General features: G+C 37.3%; 1 protein-coding gene across 3 annotated transcripts in view; it reads left to right on the forward strand.

Annotated features, from left to right (window-relative positions):
- LARS2 (leucyl-tRNA synthetase 2, mitochondrial) overlaps nucleotides 1–25,485 on the forward strand; it is a 105,318-nt gene that overhangs the window by 24,898 nt on the left and 54,935 nt on the right. For all 3 annotated transcript variants that reach the window (XM_075125681.1, XM_048838846.2, XM_048838845.2), the window contains 3 exons: nucleotides 879–939; nucleotides 15,875–15,964; nucleotides 18,842–18,985. In XM_075125681.1, the coding sequence (XP_074981782.1) occupies nucleotides 879–939; nucleotides 15,875–15,964; nucleotides 18,842–18,985 (295 nt within the window). The remainder of the gene's footprint in view (nucleotides 1–878; nucleotides 940–15,874; nucleotides 15,965–18,841; nucleotides 18,986–25,485) is intronic.

Genomic DNA, 25,485 nt, shown 5'->3' on the forward strand with positions numbered 1-25,485 from the left:
CTTTCACTTCCCTCTGCCAGGACTGGTGGAGAGCAGTTGTGTTCTGATACTGGTGTGCAGGCCTGTATGCACTGGGGGGAGTGTACTGACAACCATCAAAGGGAGGATATTGTGGTAATTCTCTTCAGTGAAAAGACTTGAGAGCAAATAATGCCAATATTAGTTAAAATTTTAAAGGAATTCCTTTGCAGTTTCTCGCATGCTACCCCTAGTAAATGGGAGGAGCTGCCTGTAAATATCCACAATGCCACTACGTTATCTACCTTCAAATCTCTCCTTAAAATGTGACTGCCATGATGCCTACAAATCACTCAGCAGTGGTAAGGCAGTTGTTAAGAAGATGTCACAACACATTACACTTATCACTGTCGTCTCATTGTTACCTGGTGCTCCCTCTGTCTGTTTCTTGTATTCTCCTGATAGGTCTTGTCTTATATTTTGATTAAGCAATTGGGGGTAGGGACTGTCTTATTGTTAGGTATGTGTACAGTCTGTAGCACTGTGACGCTGGAGGTTCTACTGCAATACATATACTAAATAATAATGGGAAAGCATTTTCTCCAAAACTAAAAGTTGTCCTCTTCTCTTCAATTACACTCAAGGTAATGGCAAAAATCAGTGTGTAATATAGGTGGTCATTGAAGGTTGAACCAAAATGCACAGGAAGCCTTTAAAGTGGCCACATAAGAAGGATTTGCCTATTAGACAACTACTTCAGTTGGACTGCATATATAGGATAATGATATTTAGCAGTTCTGTAGTGCCTATGTGGGTCAAAGAGCTTTACAGGCATCTGACAACAAATGTATTACATAATCAAAAATAGTTAGGAATATTTTTAATACTCTTAATTGTTTCATATTTTTCTTCTTTTGCAGTAATATTAAACACATGAGGGAGCAGCTTGATGCACTAGGTCTGTCTTTTAGCTGGGAACGGGTAAGCTTTTTTTCTCTTTAAGTGTATGCTTGTTTTGTTTATGTATGAAAACTATTCAAAATGGAATCGGTGTAATTTTAGGTAAAACAGAAACTGGGTAATACGTGAATCTGGATGGTCACTGCTTCAGACTGTTACACACCATAATTATACTTGAAACAAATTTGGAAAACTTAGTTGCCAAGCTTTTTCCCTTTTGAGATACTCACTGACACCACTCTTTTCTGCATAATGTGGGGGATGAAGGAAACACTCCTTTTCTTTTAGCATTCATCTCACTTTTGCATTAGAATAATTTTTCCCTTTGCTTTTTTGCCCATCTACAGTAGAACTTCACAATGCCATAGTTAAGGCATTGTATCAATAGTTCTTTTATAAACCCTATGTTTGTGTGCCCTAAAATATTACCTGTAAGCAGAAATTTGCCATATTTGCACTCCCTCTGTTTTTTTCCCCCTTTTCTGTGGTTGTGGTTATCAGAAAGTAAACAAAATTACTTTTTGAAAAGACACTATCTAAATTTTTTAAATGATGTCTTTGGTTTATAACGTAAAGAGTGCTAAGTGAAGTTCCTCCTATGATATGGCACTGTGGAAGAGAAGGATAAAATAGCTAATACATAAATTGGCTCTAAGTCCATGTATGGTAAAAAATTGTTAAAGGACTTGTACTACATATTTCAGTAAATGTGTTAAAATTAATCTAAATAATAAACCTAAGTGCTCTTAGGAACCTTTTCTGTTTGTTGGATAAATGGCTTTCCATTTAAATATTTTTCAGATACTAGTTTGTGGTATGAAATTCCTTATAGGAATTAATGTGTTTTTAATTTTTAAAAGTGTGTAAAGATATGATAGATCAGAGATGGAAAGGAAAAGTTAGAAAGACATTTTTGCTTATTAACCCTGCCTCTTCTCTCTTGTCTTAGGTGTGTGCATTGGAAATGTACACAATATGATGCATGTATGGCCTTGCACAATATATAAAATGTATCAGTCTAGTTCACAGATTTGTGTATGTCCCAATGCACACTTCATAAAGTGTGCATTGAATCAGGCGGGGCTCCTGTGCATTATAAGATATATATTTTCAGATGTGCTTTCTTAATATGCACATATTTATCATGTGCAGGGAGTGAAGAAACTGTTCAAAAATAGTCTCTTTAAATGCTGGATTATTCTGTTGTTTAAGAGACTGTAAAGCACTAGCCTGTATTATCATAGTTGTCTATATCATCATGGGAGAGAGAGTAGGAGGGAAGTGTATTGGAAGCTGGAAGATCTATTTAAAACAGAAGTGCTTGAGAAGCAGCTGTTACCAAGGCTTTTAAGGTAAAGAAAATCAATCAAAAGACTGTACAATTATGGAGATAAGAATGAAAATGTATTTATTTCTGAAGCACCGTACATAACAGGGTTATTGCATTTACCAATAGATTGAAGTTATTCACTACCTTTGTATTCTCAGTGGTAAACTTTGATCATTACTTCAGTATGATTCTGCATAGAAAGGCAGAGGTGTTAACCTTGGGTTTTTACGGCAGGACTATAGCTCTGAAAAGAGAGAGGATTTGTTTTCTGCATGCCAGTATAAGACCTGCCTTCTGTTTTCATTAGCCTTAGAGGTAAGGATGCTTGGTTATATGGCTAAAGTCTCAGAATCGTGCCACCGCATGTGGCAATGAGATCACTGTTGCTGTTTTAGTGAGATTACAGTTCCCCTGCATAGCCAAGAAGTTGCTTTGGGAAGAACAGTCTAGGAGAGGAAAGTTCACCCAACACATGATTCATATCTAAATGTTTCCATGCATTTGTAAGCTTTCTCATGTCCGAGAGAGATTTTCTATATATGTAATGAGGAAACTTTTCAAATCATTAAACCTTTGTGGGCCTACTGTAGTGTATCCTAAAGAGTTATTGCAGATGTTCTTACCTCTCCTGAAAGACTGTTCATCTACTATTTAGATCTTTTACATAACTTTAAGACATTGGCTAATAGATAAAACTGGCTATTTCTGGGATGTTGGAAACTGAAATGGGAAGGGTATATGATTGTTGTGAGATAGGGTTGTCAGACTGAGTGAAGTGAGTCCCATCGAATTTTCCTGGTGTGGTCAGTTAGTGAGCTTTGCGCTCACCTTCCTAGGACAGCTTATTTAAATATGTGCCCCCTTGGAAATTGCTGATGCTTCAGAGGTCTCTAAATATTTGTGGCAGGGTCAGTGACACTGGCATAGAGTCTATTTTAAACTTTGCATTGATGGGGTGATTTAAAACGTTTTAGGGACATTTTCTGAAACAGGCTAAAAAGAGTTAATTGAAATTCATAGAGAAGTTGTTACATAGAAGAAAGCAAGCTGGTGAGTTCAGTATTTTGTTTTTACTTAATTTCAGAGGGCTGGTCCTTTGCAAATATTTAACTAGGATGTTAATGGCCTGAACAGCTGCTTAGAAATGAAGATACTTACTTATTTAATGGAAAAATCAGCTGACATTGCCAGAGACTCATCTCCTGAAAATGATGGGGAAAGTGTCTTTATCATGGGTTGATCAAGCTATCCATGGCTCTTTGACAAAACAGGAGTTTCCATTTTTTTAGTGGAAATTTATTGATTTTGCTTAAATTTCAATAGAGCATGACACATAACAAATATACACTAGAAGAGCATGGTAAAAAAGAAGTTAATAAAAATGGAATTTTAATACTTAATATGCATGGCTGTGCTTAAGAAGCTGACTAAATATAAAATTATCTTTGGCTTTGCTACAGACTCCTGTCAAAGACTCGTGGAACCCAGATGTGGTTTTATTATTGAACTGAGCTATGAAGTAGATACGGAGCTTTCCTATGTGACTAGCCGCCAGAGGTCAACCTCTTGTATTCTTGTTTTTATTAGTTTCTGTCACAACCTGAAAGATACCTTTTTAATGTTTTGGTTTGCATGTTGTAGTCAGCAAAATTGTACAGATAGAATACAGAAGGATCTCATGGTAAGCATTATAACATCAAAATTTAGCAACATTATTTCAGAGAGCCAATAACTCAGATCTCTTAGTATATTACCTGTATTTTAAACAAAATAATTAATGGAATTAGTGGAATACTAGTAATGGTCTAAATTTTTCAAAAGTTTCTAGTGATTTTTAAATGCCTCAATTATTAGGTGTCCAATTTCAGACATGTAGAGCCCTGATTTTCAAAGATGTTGAGCACCTGCCCTCTGAAAATTGAGCTCCTTTAAGATGGTGCAAGCAGGGCACCCAAAATCACTAGTCATTTTGGAAATATAGGTCATTATATAAAGTTGATGGTACTTTAAAGCTCAAAATTTTAGAAGATATTTGGATATTAGAATTTTAGATATAGAGTGCCTCAAATGCGTTTTTAGGATAATATCCTTTTCATAATAATTCTGGTGAACCTGTGTTCTTCATTCTAGCATTGCTCTAATGAATTTAATGGGCATGAAACAATAGTTGTTAGTTGCATTTTCATAGGTAGGGACCTACCAAATTCAGGGTTCATATTGGTCAATTTCGTGGCCAGGGTTTTTTTAAATTAGTCAATTTCATGTTTTCAGATGTTTACATCTGAAATTTCACCCTGTTGTAACCATGTAGGTCCAAACCCAAAAGGCGGTCAGTGTGGGAGGATCTCAAGACTGTTGCAGGGGGGTTACTTCTGTCCTGCTGCTGGTAAGGGCACCGTCTTCAAAGCTTGGCAACGATGAGAGAGAATACCCTGGAAACCTATGCGGGGCATAACATTTCTCAATCTGTCAGAGTACCAAGAGTTCAAAAGCTGCATGTTTGAAAAACACTCTCTACAAGACTTTAAAGAGATTTAAAGAGTCAAAAGCATTGTAGTCTTGCTTTACTTGTTGTTGTCAAAGTAACCAAAGTTTTGGGACTCCTGGCAATAGGATTCTTCCAAAATACCATTATACTAGACAACTACCTCCCACTGTACAGACAACTTCCTGCCACTGTATAAACTGACTTTTTAAAAATTTTCTTTTTAAAAAACCAGTCAATAAAATTTTCACAGAGAAACACATCACCAACAGCAAAAGATACAGACTTTATGACAGAACTCCCTCTGTTTCCATCTTGGGTTCCATCAAATGAATGCACATTCTCATCAAGCCACCAATACACAACTAGATAAATTATCAAATTGTAACTCTCTTTATCCTAGAATACACTCTCCTTGCAAACTTATTCGTGAACCATTTCAACCTGTTCATGCTGAATTTTCATATAATTTTCATGTAAAAATAATATTTCTTTCCTCCTCATAGTAAATTTTAAAAGACAGTAATTCTTTGACTGATATTTTTCTGTAGTTTGGTCATTTTAAAATGACCTTGTTTACTGCCTGAAGAACAGTTAAAAGTTTAACAGTATATACAGTACCTGCTAATTTTCTTCTCCATCATGGTCATTACTTGTGTCTTTATATCCATGTAAAGATTTAGAGTCACATCTTCAGCTAAGTCAGCACAGTTCCTTTGATTTCAGCTGAGGATCTGGCCTTTATTACTCAAGCTGGGCTACTTACAGATATTGGGTTTGTAATGTAAATATAATTTTATGAGGTTGTAAATCATTTTGGAAAGTGGATGAAATGCTTCTGTAGAAATCTTGGTTTGATAACAATCATGCTATATATGGTTGAATAGAAAAGGAAACTCTTGACATGCCGCAGCTTTTAGTATGGGAGTAAAATAGCTCAGAGTCGCATTCTGCATGATCTTTGCATACGATGTAAACAACACATGAAAAAATAGGTTGCAAGTCCCTCAGTAACAAATATTTAATGGCTAGGTAGGAAATGTAGTTTGGTCAATCACCTAAAGATCTGTGAAAACCAGGAAATTATTTTACTTCCAGCAATCTGGTTTCTACTTGGGTATCAGAAAAGCCATATGATGCCCAAATGGACAGGTAATGTATTAAAAACTGTTGTTGTTTTTTTAATGTTTTGGAGAAATGCATCCAGATTTTTTTTGTTTGTTTCCCCTTAATAAGAGGAAGTGCAAGTGCAGTGCAACTGTCTTGATATTTGGATGTGCTAGAAAAGAGTCCTTACTAATAAATGAAGAACTGGGTTCCCTCTAGTCAAGTTATGTATTATTCACAAAACCTAGCTCTCTCTCCCAGGCTCCATATATTGCTGATATTAAAAAATAATACCCATGGAAATAGCTTAAAGGTAAACTTCAAAAATGTTCTTTCTTTTTTTTAAATGCAAACTGGTTAAGTTTGTGGTTGAGTAATAGAAAATGGTATGTGTATAGAAGACTTTACAGATTATTACATTATAAAATAAGGCACGTGAAAATCAGTTTGTCCTTTACTTATAAACTGAATCTTGCATCAGAATTCTTTAGATCCTTGCATATGCAGCAATCTTAAATGTGGATTTCCTCTTCTTCCCGCGACACCTGGAAGCAGGCCAGAATTTTGACCTGGGCTAGACTTAAAGGTATGTCTCCACAAGATAAAAGACCCCTAGCAGGCCTAGGTCAGCTGGCTAAGCCTGTGGGGATAAAAATTGCTGTGTAGATGTTTGGGCTTCAGGATCCCTTGTCGGATCCCAAGAGCTTGGGCTCCAGCCCAAGTTCAAATGTCTACACAACAATTTTGAAATCCGCCAGACTGAGTAGGCTGACCTGAGCCAGCTGTGACGGTGCCACGGGTCTTTTATTCCTGTGTAGACGAACCCCAAGTCTCCTCTTGGAAACCCTAACCAGAGTCAATAGCTTCCAAAGCTGCACCGCACTCAACTTTAAATTAGCAATGCTTTTATTTGTTTAAATTGAGAATTTGTTTGCAACAGAACCTTTAACTGAACTTCAGACAGTAGTGGTAAGCTGCCAATTAACTGATTATACTAACTCCTCCAGCATAATTCTCCCTGGGTGGGCATGAAGGGCCTAAGAAAGGAAATTACTGGATAAGAATACATTTTTCCTTCTATGTCCAGCAGTCTTAACAGTGGTATGTTTGTAGCATTGAGTGTCATCCCTGAGTTAGCAAAGTAACATTAACTATAAACAATGATAAAGATACTTTTTGGTGAAAGTAACAGATATATTTGTGACTAGCCAGTGGACAAAAGGAGGAATGGAAAACTGAGAGGGAGGAAGAAAGAAGAGGGGGGAATCCCTCCCCTCAAAAAACTTGTCAAACAACCTGGTGGCTATTTGTCTCTAAATCTGTCACAGACACTGAGGAACACATGCAATAGGCAAATGAAAAGATTATTTCATTTTTGTAAATATGGTGGTGTTTTAACATGTATTCTATCTCAGAAGCAAAAATGCTCATCTTCTAATAGGTCAAAACACATTCACCTGAACTGCTTTGTGTTATGGAATTTTTTTTTGCTCTACCCCACCGCCAAACAGGTGATTGTATGTCTTATATACTGCAGGACTGTGCTCACAAGCAAAGGAGCTAAATTTGATAGACTGCAGGAAGAATCCCATCTTCTAGTTTTGCAGACTCATTTTTTGAAAGCTTTTCTGGCTTTTTGTATCAGAACAGGTCAAGACCTTCAAATCTGTGTTGGGATCATTTGAGGCAGCACAGATAAAACCTTTAATACACATTTGTCTTTAATTAAAAATGTTAACAAGCTAACAAAAGGATATTTCCAAAGATAATTGTAGAGTTTTATAACTGGGAAATATGAGAATTTTTTTCCTCTGTAAGTCTTAATGTGCTAAACTAAAGGCAGAAGGATCATATTTTCACATTGACTTTGGGGGTGGTTCTTGGCTTGTCATCATTTGCAGTGACACACATTCTTGCTGATCTCAAACCTTGTTCATTTTTAGAAAGTCTCTTAATGATTGACTCTGTAATGATGTTGTTGCTGTACCTTTTTCGTGACATGTAACTTCAGTCCTTCATAGTTATAATGTTAAATTATGGGTTTGACTGATCTCTTTGCTGTTTGGTGATTTGAGAGCACATCCTTTTCAGTGATCTATTCTCCTTCATCTCCTTGTGAATGGCAAGCCAGATCACCACCTACAGGAGAGAGAACAAATGAGATTCTGTTTGCACCAGTTGAATTTGTATTGTGTAGTTCTAAGTATGCGAACTATACCATTTTAAATTGAGAATGTCATCTCCTGTAGTTTCAAATAATAACCTGCCCATCAGGATCAGAGATGAGCCTCTGTCCATTTTATTACTTTTATCTTGACCTTTTCTGATAGCTTGTTTCAATTGGTTTATGGGTGTGAGGCTTCTATCCTATCCTGATATACAAAAAAAAGTTCAGTTGGGACTGATCTCCTCTCTCTTACATCACTGATATTTACATGGACATAGCTCCAGTGAAGCCAGTGTAGTTTTTCCAGTATAAAACTGGCATCGCAGAGTGGAGAACCAGACTAAATTAATTGAATATGCAAATAATACCAAATGTGTACTGTATTGTCTGAGACACGGAAGTCAGGGTTTTTATCAAGTGGTCCATTTTCAGCACAGAGTATGGAGTTAATGTGTTGTTAAATCTTCACACACTGCTGAAAACTTACCATTAAATGTCTCTCTTTGGTCTTTAAAGACTTATTTTCGGTGCTGAGACATATTTGCACAAAATGTATTGTTCATAGCTGCATGTCAATACTGTAATGTTAAAATTGTAGAAAATAAACAAAATTATTAAGCAGAGGTATTTCAAAGGCCTTTGAATGTCAGGTGGTGATACACGTTATGCCGCAACAACTATAACACGGAGAAAAAAGGCATTGTGGTCCAAACATTTTTAGGAGTTTCTTGATCACATTTGCTCAGCTTAAAAGTGAAAAGTTGCTAGTGTTTTTCTAATTGTCAACCTTGGAATCTGATAAATCAAAAATATGTTTTTTGGCTTAGTGACCACTATGGGAACCTGAACAGAATCCAGCTCACACTTCCATTGTTGTGCTGTTTTTGCAAGGCTAACAGAAGGAAAAGTAGTAAAAATGTATTTGTGTCCCTTAAGCAAGTACACATGAATCTAAAAGCACCCAGGCAATGGATCTGTTGTGCAAGAAGGTGCCATTTGTATAAAGTTACAGAGTTTGACAGAGTTCTTTTGCTATTTTCATTTTGGGCCAAACTTGAAAAACTGGCCATGCCAATAAAAACATGCTTGTATCCATTACATCTATAATTTATTTCACAAAAAACTAGGATTTGCATGCACAGCTTTAGAAAATATAGCCCTTCAGCCCTTTAATCTTTTTCCAGCAACAATTTAGGCCTTTAGTCCATGTTCCTGAAACATTTTTTTGTTTTTGAAGTTTTTTTAGAACTAGTGTTTTACAAAATATTGGACATTATAAAACGTTTGGCTCTACTGACTATAGAGTTCTTGCATAAATATTTTTAAGTTTACATTTTAAACTTTTATTTTCCAACACCATATTCCATCAGGAGAATGATTTATAGCTCTATTAGTCTTGCTCCGTAGCACAAACATTGGGGTCTGAGTTGCACACATCTCGTGGTGTGTGTTTGTATAACATATATTAAAAGTGCAGTGTGCTTTTCCTAACATTTCTGTTAATTCCAAACCATATCTCTTCCAATGTTTCAAAGGCACTAATCCTGAATGAGGCAAAGCTGTGACTATTTAAAAGTAGATTGTTTTTATTCAGTGAAGTGCAAAAAGTTTCTGAAAATTGTCTTAGGTGAAAAAAAATGCTGTCCATGATATTGTCATCTGCTCTCCTCTTAACTTCTGCCCCTCCTCTATCTTCTTATAACACGTGACTCTTGATCTCACTTTCCTCACAATCCCCCAGCTCTGTGATTTCCTATCTGATCCCTTAGTCTCACTTCTCCTTGCTGTCACTTCTTATACAAATTTCAATCTTAGATCACTTTGCTCACTAACCTTTGACCTTATCTTCACAAAGCATTGCTCCCTCTTTGATTTCTCAATATGAGATCTCCTCAGCAACTATCTTATCTCCTTCAACGAACATTGCATGCTCATCCCCTTTTACCACCTCTCCGCCATATTCTTCCAGTCTGTCAACATGTACAACTTCTCAGCCCTTTCCTTTTTTCTTTCCCTCACTTCCATGGTTCCCTTCAGTCCACTTTCTCCTCTACCCTCAACTTTTACCCTTCTCTTCAAAAGTAAAGTCCACCTGTCACCTTCCAGGATACAATCCAGACCAATGAATGGTTGTCATCACCTGCCATGCAACCTTGGGTGTCTCACATTGCTTTGTTGTTGTAGCTCCCAACTTGGGCTACTCACAAACAGCCAAATAGCATGCAGGTCACCCCCTGAGTGTCTGGGTATAGTTGCAGTCCTGGCTCTAGCAGCATGTTAGCAAACACAAGCCATGCTCTGGCTTGGTTAATACTTTCAGGGTGACCTCAACACGCTCCCCATCCTGAATTTCCCCCAAAATATGTATTCTGCACTGTCCAGCCCTCTCCTGGACAGTTCAAATATTATAGGTCCGTTGCCCCTGTCAGGGGTCAATATGCAACAGTTTGCTACTCTAACTGGAGTAACCAAACAGTTCAGTTTAACTACAACACTAGTTGTATTAGTTTAGATTTATAAAACAAGTTTATTTAACTATAAAGTCAGAGTTTAAGTGCCGTCTGATAGAGCTGATGGAAGAGAAGATCCTAGGATTGGAGGTGCAGGTGGAAAGTCTGGTTGAGTTTAGAAGGGAGTTTGAGTGGATGATGGAGCGAAGATATGAGGCAGCTAAAGGGAAAAGCTCAGACTTGCAGATGGAAGCAGGACTGAAGAATTCTGAGGTGAGACTGCTGGGTGAAGAAAATGGACAGTGGAAGGATGTGCCTAAGAGACTGAGGCAGAGGAAAAGACGGGCTCGTGAAGGAGAAATAGAGCTCAAGAACAGGTTTGCAAAGTTGGAAAATGAAGAAGGGGCTCAGCAGGTGGTCACTGAAGGTGGAAGGGCAAGGAAGAAGAGAAGAGCAGCTAGTCCTATAGGAAAAGGGGAAGAGTCAATGGAGACTACACCAAATATGAGCCCCAGGAGGATACAGGATGGGTTGAGGAGGATTACAAGGGAGAATAGGAATGGAAAGAACTTGCAGCCAGAGGGAACAGGGGTTAGACCGGACAATCGCACCGTCACCAGGAAAAGGCAGATCTATGTGATCGGGGACTCCTTACTGAGAAGAATAGACAGGCCTGTAATGAGAGCTGATCCAGAGAATAGAAGGGTGAGCTGTCTTCCAGGTGCTAAAATACGGGATGTGGACCTGAGGTTGAGAAGGATCCTAAAGGGAGCGGGAAAGAATCCACTGATTGTCCTTCATGTGGGAACAAATGATACCAGTAGATTCTTGCTGGAACGTATCAAGGGAGACTATGCCAGGCTGGGGAAGACGCTTAAGGAAATCGAGGCTCAGGTGATCTTCAGTGGGATTCTGCCTGTTCCTAGAGAAGGGCAGCAAAGGTGTGACAAGATTATGACTATCAACAGATGGCTCAGGTAGTGGTGCTATAAGGAGGGCTTTGGGATGTATGGCCACTGGGAGGCATTCATGGACAGAGGACAGTTCTCTCGGGATGGACTCCATCTGAGTAGGGAAGGAAATAGACTTCTAGGATGGAGGCTGGCACAACTGATTAAGAGAGCTTTAAACTAAGAATTTGGGGGAGATGGTTGGGAGATGTCCAGGTTATCTCCACGCCGGATTTTAGCATTGGGAGGGAAGAAAACAAAGTAAGAAAGGATACAGCCGTGTGTAGGAGAATGGACATAAGGAGGAAGGGCAGTGTGGATACCAGTCTAATAGGTCATACTTGTTGTAGAATGTCCGTGCCTAATCAGGCAAAGAATGTGAGCAAGGCCAAACAGCAAAAATTAAGATGTTTGTACACCAATGCGAGGAGCCTAGGTAACAAAATGGAGGAACTAGAGCTACTGGTGCAGGAAGTGAAACCAGATATTATAGGGATAACAGAAACTATGGTGGAATAGTAGTCATGACTGGACTACATTTATTGCAGGGTATGTGCTGTTTAGGAAAAACAGAAATAAAGGTAAAGGTGGTGGAGTAGCATTGTATATCAATGATGAGGTAGAATGTAAAGAAATAAGCGATGGAATGGATAAGACAGAGTCTGTCTGGGCAAAAATCACATTTGGGAAGAAAACTACTAGAGCCTCTCCTGTGATAGTACTTGGGGTGTGCGATAGACCTCTGGGATCTAATTTGGATATGGATAGAGCCCTTTTTAATGTTTTTAATGAAGTAAATACTAATGGAAACTGCGTGATCATGGAAGACTTTAACTTCCCAGATATAGACTGGAGGACAAGTGCTAGTAATAATAATAGGGCTCAGATTTTCCTAGATGCGATAGCTGATGATTCCTTCATCAAATAGTTGCTGAACTGACTAGAGGGGATGCCATTTTAGATTTGGTTTTGGTGAGTAGTGAGGACCTCATAGAAGAAATGGTTATAGGGGACAACCGTGGTTCAAGTGATCATGAGCTAATTCAGTTCAAACTGAATGGAAGGATAAACAAAAATAAATCTGCGACTAGGGCTTTTGATTTCAAAAGGAGTGACTTTCAAAAATTAAGGAAATTAGTTAGGGAAGTGGATTGGACTGAAGAATTTATGGATCTAAAGGCAGAGGAGGCCTGGGATTACTTTAAGTCAAAGCTGCAGAAGCTATCGGAAGCCTGCATCCCAAGAAAGGGGAAAAAATTCATAGGCAGGAATTGTAGACCAAACTGGATGAGCAAGCATCTCAGAGAGGTGATTAAGAAAAAGCAGAAAGCATACAGGGAGTGGAAGATGGGAGGGATCAGCAAGGAAAGCTACCTTATTGAGGTCAGAACATGTAGGGATAAAGTGAGACAGGCTAAAAGTCAAGTAGAGTTGGAACTTGCAAAGGGAATTAAAACCAACAGTAAAAGGTTCTATAGCCATATAAATAAGAAGAAAACAAAGAAAGAAGAAGTGGGACCGCTAAACACTGAAGATGGAGTGGAGGTTAAGGATAATCTAGGCATGGCCCAATATCTAAACAAATACTTTGCCTCAGTCTTTAATGAGGCTAATGAGGATCTTAGGGATAATGGTAGCATGACAAATGGGAATGAGGATATGGAGGTAGATATTACCATATCTGAGGTAGAAGAAGCAAAACTCAAACAGCTTAATGGGACTAAATCGGGGGGCCCAGACAATCTTCATCCAAGAATATTAAAGGAATTGGCACATGAAATTGCAAGCCCATTAGCAAGAATTTTTAATGAATCTGTAAACTCAGGGGTTGTACTGTATGACTGGAGAATTGCTAACATAGTTCCTATTTTTAAGAAAGGGGCGGGGGGAGTGATCCAGGTAATTACAGGCCTGTTAGTTTGAAATCTGTAGTATGCAAGATCTTGGAAAAAATTTTGAAGGAGAAAATAGTTAAGGACATTGAGGTCAATGGTAAATGGGACAAAATACAACATGGTTTTATAAAAGGTAGATCGTGTCAAACCAACCTGATCTCCTTCTTTGAGAAAGTAACAGATTTTTTAGACAAAGGAAATGCAGTGGATCTAATTTACCTAAATTTCAGTAAGGTGTTTGATACTGTGCCACATGGGGAATTATAAGTTAAATTGGAAAAGATGGGGATCAATATGAAAATTGAAAGGTGGATAAGGAATTGGTTAAAAGGGAGACTACAGCGGGTCATACTGAAAGGTGAACTGTCAGACTGGAGGGAGGTTACCAGTGGAGTTCCTCAGGGATCAGTTTTGGAACCAATCTTATTTAATCTTTTTATTACTGACCTCTGCACAAAAAGTGGGAGTGTGCTAATAAAGTCTGTGGATGATACAAATCTGGGAGGTATTGCCAGTTTAGAGAAGGACTGGGATATCCTACAGGAGGATCTGGATGACCTTGTAAACTGGAGTAATAGTAATAGGATGAAATTGAATAGTGAGAAGTGTAAGGTCATGCATTTAGGGATTAATAACAAGAATTTTAGTTATAAGCTGGGGACGCATCAATTAGAAGTAACAGAGGAGGAGAAGGACCTTGGAGTATTGGTTGATCATAGGATGACTATGAGCTGCCAATGTGATATGGCTGTGAAAAAAGCTAATGCGGACTTGAGATGCATCAGGCGAGGTATTTCCAGTAGAGATAAGGAGTGGTGAGACACTCTATACAAAACAGTGGTGAGACCTCATCTGGAATACCGTGTGCAGTTCTGGTCTCCCATGTTTAAGAAGGATGAATTCAAACTGGAACAGGTACAGAGAACGGCTACTCGGATGATCCGAGGAACGGAAAATCTGTCTTATGAAAGGAGACTCAAGGAGCTTGGCTCGTTTAGCCTAACCAAAAGAAGGTTGAGGGGAAATATGATTGCTCTCTCTAAATATATCAGAGGGATAAATACCAGAGAGGGAGAAGAATTATTTAAGCTCAGTACCAATGTGGACACAAGAAAAAATGGATATAAACTGGTCATTGGGAAGTTTAGACTTGAAATTAGACAAAGGTTTCTAACCATCAGAGGAGTGAAGTTCTGGAACAGCCTTCCAAGGGGAGCAGTAGGGGCAAAAGACCTTTCTGGCTTCAAGATTAAACTCGATAAGTTTATGGAGGAGATGGTATGATGGGATAACATGATTTTGGCAATTAATTGATTTACTATTCATGGTAAATAGGCCCAATGGCCTGTGATGGGATGTTAGATGGGGTGGGATCTGAGTTACTACAGAGAATTCTTTCCTGGGTATATGGCTGGTGAATCTTGCTCACATGCTCAGGGTTCAGCTGATTTCCATATTTGGGGTCGGGAAGGAATTTTCCTCCAGGGCAGATTGGAAGAGGCCCTGGGGGTTTTTCGCCTTCCTCTGTAGCATGGGGCACGGGTCACTTGCGGGAGGACTCTCTTCACCTTGAAGTCTTTAAACTGTGATTTGAGGACTTCAATAGCTCAGACATAGGTGAGAGGTTTATTGTAGATGAGATTCTACAATAGGGTGAGATTCTGTGGCCTGCATTGTGCAGGAGGTTGGACTAGATGATCATAATGGTCCCTTCTGACCTTAATATCTATGAGTCTATGAGTATAATGTATTAAAGACAGAAATGGTTACAAGAGAAATAAATATAAAACATTTTATAGTAGCTAAAACTTAAACTAGACTTGGTTCAAGGTAAAATCCGTACCACAGGTTCCCAGCACCATTGCTGACCAAATTCTCAGAACAGGAACTCTGCCAAGGTCAGTGGGCTGGTTCCTGTGTCATCTTAAGAGAAAGAGAGAGAGATACCCTGGGGTGGTTTTGCTCCTCACTTTTAGAGTCCAGTCACCCTTTGAAATGCATTTTCCTGCATTTTACCTGTAGATAAATTTCCTTCTTGCTGTGAGGATGGAGATGTGGAGTCTCATGGTGAAAGAGGTTCCATGTTATTGTTTGCTAAAATGCAGATTGATCTGTTCCTGCCCCACTTCGTTGCCAAAGAATGGCCACTTGATGGGTGATTGCCAATGCACATTGATGACGCCTGGCTAGAGGTGGCAGCTTGTCCTTTGTCTTTGAGAAACTGGTTTACCCCCTCTTGCTGCCAACTTCCTCAAGAAAAATCAACCAGATCCACCATGAAATCCCTCCCATCCCACCCCCTGGGCTGGAATAGCAGCATTGTATAAACAGTGTTGCAGCTCCCTGGGTTGGCTGTGGTTTGGGGGTATTGAAGGACATTTTCCCACAAACCATGATTTCTCTACATATGCATATGTACACTTTTCAGTCATAGTGCACATTTTCTAAATTAATGTAATACAGTACATATTTTCCCTACAGGTTGCAATTGTTCATATGGTCTATTAAGTAAATCCCTTGAGTTATGATGTAGCAGGAAGATAATAGAATGTTTTTTCCTTTCTCTTTACAGGAAATAACCACTTGTTTACCAGAGTACTATAAATGGACACAGTACCTCTTTATTAACTTATTTGAAGCTGGGTTAGTCTATCAAAAGGAGGTAAGTGCAAACATTGAGCTATAAAATTATGCATATACCTTAAACTTAATGTCCTAAGTCACTCATACTATAAATAATGTCTTTCAGGCTCTTCAGTTCACATTCATTAAGGGGACAGATATTTGCATTACTGTGTTTGTGCTTTTGTATATCACTGTAAAAGATAACAAAATGTTAATGGGTAACTATCTTCCACTGCTAGGTATAATGGCAAGGCAGATCAATTATCTTTATTATCAAAGTGGTATATAGTGGCCCTATGTGCAATATTGGTATGCCAAATGATTGATGTAGATTGGATTTGTTTATTTCATGGCTCCCCTAATGTCATAGAACGACTCCTGCTTACTTAGGGTGCTGTCCTCCTCCTAGCAAAGTTATTGGAAGATTTACCATTGACTTAAATGGGATCAGGATTGACCTCATCAGCAATAAGACCCTTCAATCGGTGCTGACACCAGTTAATGCACATCTTCAGCTCTGCCTCCAGCACATTTGAGATATGCCTTAAAAAGTCTGAAGTATCATTTATTGCCGTTATAAATGGAGTACTAGAGGACCAACTGTGGCTTTGCTAAGGCTATAAGGGTAGCCTTGAGCGAAGATGGATGTAGAGCTCCATTCCATGATTGGGAATGCCAGGCTAGTAATTACCAGTTTACACATGGTTTAATTAGTCTGGGAGCTGGAGTCAGTGAAAATTAACAGAGTCTGTCTCTGTCTTTCAGCCTCACTAAAGAACCCAGTTTATATTCATCACGGCAGAATCTTGTCTCTTCTCTAAAGTGAGAGACTGCATGAGTTCTGAACACAAGTGGAGAGGATGCAGTAGTGAGACAGAAGGGACAAAACACAGCTTTAAATCCCTGATTATGACTTTCAACTATTGACTTACATGTGTTGTTGCTCTATCTTTTTCTTCATTGATTGTGATGGAGTTTCCTATTTGAAAAGTTCTAGATTGTGTAGTAGTGCTAATTAACACCACTGTCTCATGGCTAGTTTAATCATAATCCAAGATTTCAACATATATGCTTCTCTTCAATATCAGCAAACCAAAATCATCCCATTTCTTCCCAGCTTTGGGTCATAGTTATTTAACAAAAGAAAACTAGTTCATACTGATACTGCTTCATTTTGGCTTTTTAGCATTTTATTATTTTTTTAATATTGTCTGTTTTATGTTCATCAGTGTTTTATTTTAACTTTGCAGTGGTCTAATCATCTTGTTGGGGAGTTCTTTATAAATAAAATGGTCACTATTTTTAGAGTCACATTTACAATGTGATATACCATTATTGAAGATATGTATTTTGATTGGCTTTGAAAATGGATTGTAATAAATTAATCTTGCATGGTCTGATATTAAATATCTTCTTAATTTAAAAAAAGTTTGACCTTATTTGTAGGTTAAAGATAAAAGGTAGCTGAATCACATTAAGCATGAATTCCCATGAAATTCTTGTATTCATGTGAGCGTGATTTGAAGATAGGAATTTAAATTTTTTATCAAAAATATCTATATTTAATTCATTCTGTCATCATTTATATTGTATAAATCAATGCAGGCAATCAGATGATGCATAAAAAGTCACTGTTACTAACAATAGTATTCCTAAGGGGAAGGGAATCAAGCAACTACATGCTACAGTATTTCCCTTCACACAATTTGTGAAGTGGTTTTTGCTGCTTCCCAAGCACAGGCATTGTGTTTAAGAAGAAAAAAAAGTTTTGAAATTGGGATATTTTGAAAGGAGAATGATGATAAATATTCAAAATGCAGTAACATGAGAGAGAAAATCCTTATTTATTTAAATTCTGAGATTTTGAGTCTTCCCCCTACATAATAGGTTTATTTAATTTATTTCAAATAATGTGTTAATGTATAAAACATTGTGGAGCAGAGCTGTTTTTCAATTTGCCTGTAAGTCACTTTGTATAGCTCAGCTGAAGTTACTAAATGATGCTTTATATGGTGGATTGATTTTCACAGTTGCTATTATTCTTTTCTTGTTTAAATTTCCGTTCATGTTTTTTTTTTTTAAATAAATGCCTGTTAGCATATCTCTTTCATTTATCATGCCATGAGATTCCTTCAATCTCTTATTATAAACAGTAGAGGTTCCAATCTTTCAAAATTATGCATGTTTTTTTCTGCTGTGTATAACATGCAGTATTTGTGATTTAGGCCGAAACACAAATTGCATACATGTGATTAAGGCTGGACTTGAACACAGATATTTTCTCCACTGTACCATTTTGTATTTTCTAGCTTACTTGGATTGATATAAATAGGAGAGCGTGATATCTAAAATAACCTACATTGAGTAGTCAAATTCAGTGCAGGAAATGTTAACTCTGTTTAACTTACTTATATTTACAGCTGACCAGTATTACTTATTGAACATTTTTATATGTGATTCTTCATCCTCTCAGGTTAGAGCTCCTTAGCTATAAATTTTCCTCATACTTACCCCCAGAGCTTTTGGATCAGTACCAGCCTATTTAACTTCAGACTATATTCTTGCTCTGTAAAGTCAATGAGAATGATGTTCAGTAGTGTTTTAACTTCATTATTGAAGATAACAAATGCCCTTGGGTTAGTTAGTACAATCAATCCAACTGTATGTGTCTTAACTCTGTAGAAAGGTAGCAGGCTTCACTGTTGGCCTTTGAGTTCTGAAGAGCACAGTGTCCAACAGATCCTCAGTTGAGTCTCAATTCATGGAGATGACTCTAATGGACATTTTTATGCAGAGATCATGGGAGCCTTGGAAACTATCTTTGTACTGAGTACTGTCAATATCTGAGAAGTTAGATCCACTTTTTGTGACACATATACTAAAACTAGTACTTTGTTTCCTGAAACGTTTTTAGGCCATGGTTAATTGGGACCCAGTGGATCAGACTGTTCTAGCAAATGAACAGGTGGATGAAAATGGCTGTTCGTGGCGCTCAAGAGCAAAAGTGGAACAGAAGTACCTCAGACAGTGGTTTATCAAAACTACAGTTTATGCAAAGGTGAGAGTATGAGGTTTTTGGACCTCACCCCATAAAATCTTTCTTCAGGTCTTCATCAAGCTAGCAGGATAATGTTATGCGTGCATGCGCGCAGACACTATTATTCCTATTTGCTTTTCTCCTCCTCCTCTAAAGTAAGAGATCTAAATAACTGGTTTAGGATTCAGCAGTGGAAAAGTCAAAAATGGGAATGGTTTGTTTTCACCATTAGGTGCTATTTGTTTATATCCAGTTTTTATTTTTTTCTCATATATGGCCAATCAGGAAGATTAGGTTTGCCTTTCACACGTGCTTCTTATAGGTAAGGATCAGTGTTTTAAAATATATTTGAGTTGAGTAACCCTGTCAGAGTCTCTTCTCCCTTCACTTGTCATGTGAATCTTCAGCTAACAACAGGGACTGAATAATCATTAATTATATTTTTTAAATTCTTTTTCCTCCTTGAAGCTTCTACAAAATATTTGATCATTACCCATTTAATCAATCAAGGCACATACTATAGGTAGATCATCTTTCTGTTTATCTACACTCCTCTTTTGAATCCACTTGCTTTCTCTGTGATACTGTTTCTCCCTTTTTTCTCCTGGCTACTACTTTTGCTTAACCTCCAAGTATGTGCTTAAGTAACCCACCGCATAGCAATCATGCACAAAGGGTCAATGATGTGTTATGCAGTCACGTTGGATGTTGCATTAATCAAGTGTACCTTATTTCTGCACATAACATTCTTTAGGCTTCCAGTATGTCAGGAGAGTTTTTTGGTTTGTTTTTAGAATTGGTTATTGTTACTGCACCTATATTCATTCATTTCTTAAAATAAAGAAAAAAAAAATTGAACAAAAATGCTGTTTGCTCATATGGCACTTCACCAGTGATGACACATTTTCAAGCATAGAAAGAGTGACAATGCTTTAAATTTGTAGCAGGAACCCTTATTTGTTGACTATGCCGATACTATTTTAAGTAATCATGCCCATGTTCTCTCATTTTTCAAAACTATCGGTAAACTTTAGATACTGTCAAGTAACATTTATAGATTCCTTTTTTTAAAAAAAGTAAATTTTAATTAGCTTTTTTGTTTTGGCAAATTTCTTTGGTAAAAGTATAATGGGCTTAACTGATGGCATTATTATTCAAACTGTTATCTGTGCATTTTAGAATCTTACACCAAAATATTTAGTTACTATGGTTACTCAGCTAGGACTGTATGCAGATTCATTGAAAAAGCTATCTGTTAGTTATTTCTGTATACAACTGTAAAATGGTATAGTTATTTTTTATGCACAGCCAGCTAAGTCTTCAAATCATGATATGTAAGGTTGGCCTTTGTTAGCCCTGCCCTCTCCTGAAGGGGTGCTATGAAAATTTCAATAACGTTTTGATATTTGGTTTTAAAAACTCATCACCAAAGAGCAGAAAATAGATACATTTTCAAATGTTGCAAAACGGAAATAACTTCAAAATTATTTTTTTTTCATGAATTCATATCCCTGTTTTTTGTCCAACTCTAGGGTAATATATTTATACTTATTTTAAAAGTGTGGAAATTGGCAGGAACCACAAAATCCTGCCACAGTTAAGTTTATAGCTAATGCTGAGAATTGATCTCTCTGAGTGCATGTTTTTTAAACAGATATTTAGAGGCACATCCTTCCTGTGGTATATAGGTTGAGTAGCTGGATAGTACATTATGAAGTTTTAGGCATAGCTTCCTACCCAACCCATGGATGGAGAAATGGTCAGTGAAGGGACCTACCAGCTCAGTTTCAGCTTTTCCCTTGGCTTGCCCTTACACCTAACAGTCCCTTTCTCAGCATTGTGTACAGAAACCCCTCAAAGAAGGATTCCAGCACACAGGAGTTTGTACCTTCTGGCCAGGGGTTAGGCATTCAGCTCTACCAACATCCACACTCTGTGGAATCATGGGAGTTCCACTGCTGTCCCTCCGTTTGCCTCTTTTTGAGGTAGAGAGCTAAGTGGGTGTCACTGTGAATGTATTCATGGATGCATATGGTTTGTTAAAGTGCATAAATTACATCTCAGATATGAAGAAAAAGGCAACTGAGGAACTGTCTAATTTGAGTGAGGCAACAGAAGGAAATATTTCAGTGTTGTTAAATCCCATATTGATTTGCCTTTAGAATTAGAATTCTGTGCTCCATGGAAAACCTTTGATTGTGCTGTTAGTATCAAGGACAAAGGAAATCTTGAAAAATATTACAGATTTAAAAAGAAAATAATGCTTATTTCCTACTGTATGATTTTATTTGCCAGTATTTAGAACAGCATTTCATGCTGAAAAAAGTGAAATTTGTGAGTGATGAGCACAGGTGGGATTAATAATTAACACAAAATCCTTACAAGGAGAGTATGCTCAGATTAAAAGCAAATTCTGATTAACTTGTATTAATGGTTTGTTATGCCATAGAAAAGTATTGCAGTATATAACTAGTCTTGTGTGTCCTGATTTCTTGTTTCTTGAATATTTTTCTTGTTTTATTTCTGTGGTACTGTGCAGAATGGCTGCCCCCTTACTCCACAATAAAATAAAACCAAATACTTGCCTTTTAGTGGAGAAGGGATCTTGACAGTATCTCAGCTAAAGTGCATAATGTAAGATAAGGGCTCAGTCGTGAGGAGAATAAAAAAGTTGCCTTTTAATCTTTAATTTTTCAGACTCTGGAATTTTCTGCTTCCCGCACTTAAGGTTCTGTCAGATTTACCATCCCTCTGGCTGAATGGGGTGGATACAAATCTCTTTGGAGCCCTTACTCTTGAGTCATGTAAAGCACTGTCTCCCGTACAGGGGCCCACAGCACTGTCTCCACAGCTCTCTTGGCACTTGTTAACGCAAGGAGTGAACCCATATCCCCCACACAGCAACACAGGAATTACTTGTAGGCATCCAGGCCAGGCAGTTCTTTCAGGCTTAATATAAATAAAGTATAGCATTAAATGCTACAACACTATAGATCTAAATTCCTACTATAATAGTAACTAAAGCAATGGACTTGCAGGATTAATTTTTTTAAATAGAAACAACTAATCTATTGCAGTGCTTGAAGTCGGATTTGTAGAATGAATATGACTGTTTTTTCCAGTTTTCTCCAAGTGGTACATTTGTGACTAAAGAATATGGGAAAAAATTCTCTTCAGTGACATAAAGAGAGAGAGAGCTGACTATTTTAGGAACTTAATTATCTTGTCTTTTATTTATCTCAGTTGTATCTGGTCAGGCAGCAGTGTTTATTGACAACCAGTTACAGAATATAGAAAGAGGCAAAAACTGCTGAGAATTGAGGCCCTTGCTAGTGAGATTTTGAAGCAGGTACAGTACCAATGTTATTTCTCCTTGTGTGTATATATATTTTTTTTCAGAATACTTCACACTTGGGAAATAAGATTTAAGTGTGACCTATAGTAGTGTAGAAAGAAGCAATTGAAGGTAGAGGAATAAAATAATAAGAGATTGGGAAAAATAATTAAAAATCCAGTTCTGTAAGAAAAAAAAAGACGAGTTGGAAATACTTCAGTAGAGTATTAAATAGATGAAATATATGTAATGTTATCTTTATTTGCCACCATATTGTTGTGTGTTAAATTATAGCAAATGACTTTCTGTTGCACCATAATACTTGAATTATATTCAGTTACTGTATTGGGAGTATGGATAAATATAGGTAAGAACTTAAATTTTGCCAGTTTAAATTTAACAGATCTTGAGTATACCCATGGCTTCCTACTAATGTGATTTCAAACCCAGCACTTTTCCCCACTATTTTGTGTTTAAGTGTAAGACATTTTTGTTTGTTAATAAATTGAATACTTTTGAAGTAAAATCATTTGCCCACTTCTTTGTGTTATCCTCTCTTATATTTGTGGAGCAGTTCAATCATCCAATTTCATAAGTGTCATCTGTAAGTAGAATAAAAAGTTTTGGTTTTACATCTTACATGTTAAGTTTTGATTTCCTCATAGGGTAGGAAATGTCTGTTTACTTCATTTACTGTCATTGAAGTATTGAAACTCTTTGTATCAGTAAGGATATGATATCAGGCATCCATCTGTCATAAAATTCATATTTCCCTAAAGTCAGATAGAGATTCAGTTTTCTTTATTTTAAAATCTGTAACCCCACTCCAGCCCATCCCTTTTAGTGCAACAGAGGAGGGATCTCTTCTTTGTTCGGAAACTATTGGGAAAACGTTTGTTTTAAGTCTCTGTACCCTGAATTTATTTGAATAGATTGCTATGTATAGGCTCTATTACCGTATAATTCTTGGCTAGACTACCAAAATTTGACCTGGCTTTACTTTGACTTTGTTTCTATTGAAGATTGTTATTCATGCCTTGCATTTCCCATGTCAATTATTACAATTCCTTCTTTTAGATCTGCTTAAAATTGGTACCTTTTAACCTTCAGAAAGTAACAGAGTGGTGCTACTCTCTTACTTGAAAGTGGGACCATCTCAAAGGATGATATTCTCACTGACCTTTAAATCTGCCCTTCTGACTTCCGTAACCTTCCTTGGACTTGCACTATTCTAACGTTTTGATCTCATTTACCTTCTGTTTTACTCACACCTCATTTACTGTACTCCTTCTTCCTGGTGTTAGAGAGTTATTTTTCTTGTGGTGCTGTATCTGTATTGTAAATTTCCTTCCTTCTAGGCCAACCAAAGGGAGGGAGAGTTCCATCTAGAAAGAGAATCGGCTACTTATTTTCTTCAAGTTTCTCTTTTAAAAGCTTCTTCTTAAATGTGAAGATGGAGTTTATGTCCCTGACAGTTTTATCCTTCTCCATTTGGCAGATAGTATTTTCTGTTTTTCATTTGTTGCAGAAGTCAGTATGATAGCTGTTATGTTTATTTCTCTGTGTGCTAGACCTACTACTGTTGGTTGTTTCTCTAGTGTTAGCTAGTAGCTAGTTAACAAATTCTACGAAGCTGTTGGCTCCAGTGGGAACTGTACACTTATTTCTGAGGGCAGAAAATGGCTCCATGTTATTTAAGGAATCCCAACAAAATGGGCAGTGATTTTTTTTAAGTATCAGCAGTAAGAATAACAGAGTTAATGATATTTAAAGTTTAAAGAGATATTTTACAATCTACAGGAAATTCCACACTGGATTATATCAACCATAATATCAGGAAAGTTTCAGGTCTAAACAAGTTAGACAATTGCCTCTTTAAATTAAATTGTATAGCTTTAAATATATATTTAAAACACACAAATATATGTAATATATACATATTTGTGATTTTGTGTGTGTGTGTGTTGTGGTGGGGGGTGGGAAGATTACAAATGTATGAAACATGTTAATAAATTGATATCATTTTAAGTGTTTCTGCATTCTGTCTCTGACTAGAGTTTCCAGGATCTTCTCTGCAGCTGGTTAGAGAGTCAAGTGTGTAGTTTATTTGATCTCTTAGCTTTCTTATATATGTGTTAAATTAGCTTATTTACAAATCACAAGTATTTCTGAGAAAGATTTTAAAAATGTCTGCCAAATCATTCCCCTACCTTTCTAACCACTTTCCTCAAAAATATTCAGATCATGTCCACCCCTGGAAGATGCTCTCATATCTCAGTCACTTTTTCTGATCTGGTACTGATATTCTTTACTATTTCCTTTTTCTTCCCCAGCAAATGTAGGTTTATTTCTGTCATTTTCTTGGTTATGAATGTGATCATTCTTTAATCTTTCCAGTTCTTTGGTACCTTACTTATGTTTGGGCTGGTCTGTATTACAAAGTAAGTCAATTTATCTACATTGCTCAGGGCTGTGAAAAATTTCACACCTGGTATGACGTAATTAAGCTGACCTGAGCCCCTGTGTAGACATTGCTAGATCAGTGGAAGAATTCTTCCGTCAACCTAGTTACTGCCTCTTGGAGAGGTGGATTTACTATAGCGATGGAAGAACCCCTTCTGTTGTTGTAATCAGTGTCTATTCAACAGCACTGCAGCAGCGCAACAGCAGCGTTTCTAGTGTAGACATACCCTGACTCCTGATTTGTATTTCTTTGTTCATTTTGTTAGTGTGTGTATTGCCAGAGTTCAGTTTAAACTTTTGTTACACCCTTATTTGTCTTAGGTCACTTAACCTTTCTCCTTGCGTCCATTCTGTTTGTCACTTTATCGCATTTGATTTTATTCAATTTTTTGTTTCAGACTTTGCTCTGCCAGTGGATGCCTTTATTTTCCCTGCTGTTTTTGGTGTCTAATCTAATTACAGAACTAGCTTTTGGCCACATTTATTTATATTTTCTCTATGGTTCCAAATTGTATCTTCCCTATTTGAAAACAAAGTGAGGGACCAGAATTTTCAAACTTGGGTACCTGAAGTTCGACTCCTAAATCCATATTTCAGGCACCCAAATAAGTGTCTTGATTTTCAGTGGTGCGGAGCACCGTGCAGGCACACACTTATGTGAAGAATTTTCTGTGCTCACAAAGTGTATAAGGCTATGTATTCACTGCAGAGTTAACTCTAGTTA

The sequence above is a fragment of the Caretta caretta genome, chromosome 2, assembly GCF_965140235.1.
Source record: "Caretta caretta isolate rCarCar2 chromosome 2, rCarCar1.hap1, whole genome shotgun sequence".
Lineage (NCBI taxonomy): Eukaryota > Metazoa > Chordata > Testudines > Cheloniidae > Caretta > Caretta caretta.